This window comes from Galeopterus variegatus, unplaced genomic scaffold (assembly GCF_000696425.1).
Source record: "Galeopterus variegatus unplaced genomic scaffold, G_variegatus-3.0.2 Scaffold2466, whole genome shotgun sequence".
NCBI classification, from domain to species: Eukaryota; Metazoa; Chordata; class Mammalia; order Dermoptera; family Cynocephalidae; genus Galeopterus; species Galeopterus variegatus.
The window spans coordinates 265,570-268,244 of record NW_007728577.1 but is presented as its reverse complement, the minus strand read 5'-3'; the positions used below and the strand labels follow the sequence as shown (position 1 = coordinate 268,244).

General features: G+C 35.2%; 1 protein-coding gene across 1 annotated transcript in view; it reads right to left on the bottom strand.

The window, feature by feature from the left end:
• Positions 1-391: 391 nt before the first annotated feature.
• Positions 392-2,675, bottom strand: part of LOC103597913 (collagen alpha-1(XI) chain-like) — a 40,188-nt gene continuing 37,904 nt past the window's right edge. The window contains exons 4-5 of the mRNA XM_008581793.1: positions 1,006-1,168; positions 392-406 (exon numbers count right to left, since the gene is read on the bottom strand). Coding sequence (XP_008580015.1) covers positions 392-406; positions 1,006-1,168 — 178 coding nt within the window. The remainder of the gene's footprint in view (positions 407-1,005; positions 1,169-2,675) is intronic.

Here is a 2,675-nt window from a genome sequence, read left to right as displayed (position 1 = left end):
ACACACCATTGAGAACAATCAGAAACAAATATTCTCCCAAATAAGTAAACTGAAAATGTTACAAATGTTAATTATATTTAAAACTGTCATAGGTTATGTGTATAAGTATAGGAATGCGATAGTTTAGCTTTACATTGTTCTTTTTATAGAAGTACTGTATGTGTGTATGTTGAGATATACATGTATGTGTACACATACATGTGAATATATATATGCATATGTCAACAAAATACAGTAAATCTCCCATGTGAAATATGACTATTGATCTGTATTACATTATACGGCTTTATTTTGTTATACTTAGTGAAATTAATGACTCAGAAATTGTATAAAAACAATCACCAAAGCAATGAATAATGTCTCAGGAGTACATCCTCGATTGGGTCAAGACTCAGGTCTGTTTGTTCTGTTAAAAAAGGACTCAATGAAAATTAAAGCATGAGTTACCAGGTCCAGTGACTGAAGTATTAAAAGAAGGAATATAATTATCATAATTAATGAAATATAATTAGAAGGACGCTTCCTACCATAAACTTCACATTATTTTTTTAAAAATGATTTAAAAACTTGAAGTTCATCTTTTGCAATATGATTTCTAGTTTGCCTTGGAAACATTCACGAAGAACAGAGGAAGGCAGAATATATGACTCGAACATTTCTCTAAATCAATCTCTCAGAGAAAGAAGTGAAGAAAATGTTCTTTTCTCCAAAGGAAATGATACAAAGTACTAATAGTAAAGCTGTTTGTACTTCCCAGGAGAATAGCATGCCTGTGTTCAAATCAACCAATCTCTGTGAAGGCTTCCCAGGCGTTACAGTCACCATTGTCTAGTCATTCTCTTACTGAACAATGGAAAACATCACGACTGCACCCACAGAGAAAGAAAGTAGGTCACCCTTTCGTGTTTTCAAATTTGCTTTATAACATATATTGTGATTGTTATTAACCCAGTTCATCTTATTTAACAATATTCAGCCTAAAATTAATGTTTGGTTTATTTTTACCTCAAAAACTTCTTCATCCAAAATTCTTGTTCCAAAAACTGTGATTCCATTAGTATCAACAATTGCTTTCTCACTTCTATCAAGTGGTTTTGTGGTTTTCTTCTTACAATCAACAATCATTGTCACAGTTTTCTTCTCCACGCTGATTGCTACCCGATGCCACCTAAAAAAGCAAAGTAATTCATTTGTAAGCTTCAAAGACATTGTCTGCCAAACTATTATTCATGTTAAGTTACTGTGTATTTTAAATTGTAAAGTGAGCTGAAATAGAACAAAAATGTAGGCTCATTTATTAATCAGTCAGTAAACAGATGACTACGTACTGTTTACCCAGCACAGTGCTAGGTACTCAAAAGGACACAAGCAGCCATAAGATGCACAGCAGGATTAGCTGTCTATGCTGATAAGGAAGTGATGACTACGTACTGTTTACCCAGCACAGTGCTAGGTACTCGAAAGGACACAAGCAGCCATAAGATGCACAGCAGGATTAGCTGTCTATGCTGATAAGGAAGTGCCTATTCTTTGCTTCACTTTGTGCCTTAGCAACAAAAGCTTAACCTCACTCTGTCCTGATGAGGGTATCTGATAGAGATTAGGGTGGGATATGGGGTAAGTAATAGTTTCCATGTACGCAAATGCTTTCTTCCAAAGTGGAATTCCACTTTTAAAAATTCTGCTCCAGTGATCTCCAGAGATTGGTGGTAAAAGGGTATGTCTACTAATTGAATGACTGTTCCATCTGGAGCAACTGAACGTTCTAATTGTAAAACACAATGTGCTACTCTGTCTTTATTCACATTTATTTCAAGTGCTTTCGTTTTCTTTTTCCACTTTAATTTCAAGACAGTTATAGATCACTACTGTGGGCAGGATCCAAGACTGAGACACAATATCTCTCCTTCTTTCCAGGGTTGGCAGGATGTGGGAAAGCTGAAAGAAAGCATAGTCAAGGCATGTGTGGAGTGAGAGTCTCAATTCACTCTGCAGCTACTGCTTCAGCTAATTCCAGGCAGTGATGACAGGATTAAGGGGGAGAGATGGCCAGCCTGTTGGAAATACACATACCCTAACCATACTGTAAAACGGTATGTTTTATTAACAATATCTGGTGCTAACATAAACCAGTAAGTGAAGCTCACTTGGATTCTGCAAACCACTCTGGCTTATATTTTATTTTTTTTCCACATGAAAACTGCTAGATTAATATTCCAGAAGTGTCTAGGACTAGATCCATAAAATAAAGTACCCCAAAAAGTTGCAAGAGCCTTCCTAAAATGTCTGTTTCATGTGACTTGGCATGGCTACTGGTGAGGACCAAGTATATTTCCATAAACACTTAATCTTTGATCTTTCCACTAGCACATTCAACTAGCATAGGCATCTGCTTGGTTTGAGTTGAGCAAAGATTAATATAAGGAGCCACTTAATACAGTGAGAGTGAAATTTACACATACTTTATGCCAAGAAGCCTGCGTCTTAACTTAAACCATCCCAGTATTGTAGGTATGTGATTTTCATTAACAGAAAATAAAAAATGATTTCAATTGTTAAAAGCTGATTAGACTAAAGTTGGTATTTTTGTTGAATTAATTTAAGCTGTTATAATATGCCATAATCATGGTGTCACATATGACATTCAAAATACTACATTAACACTTAGTTTTGAA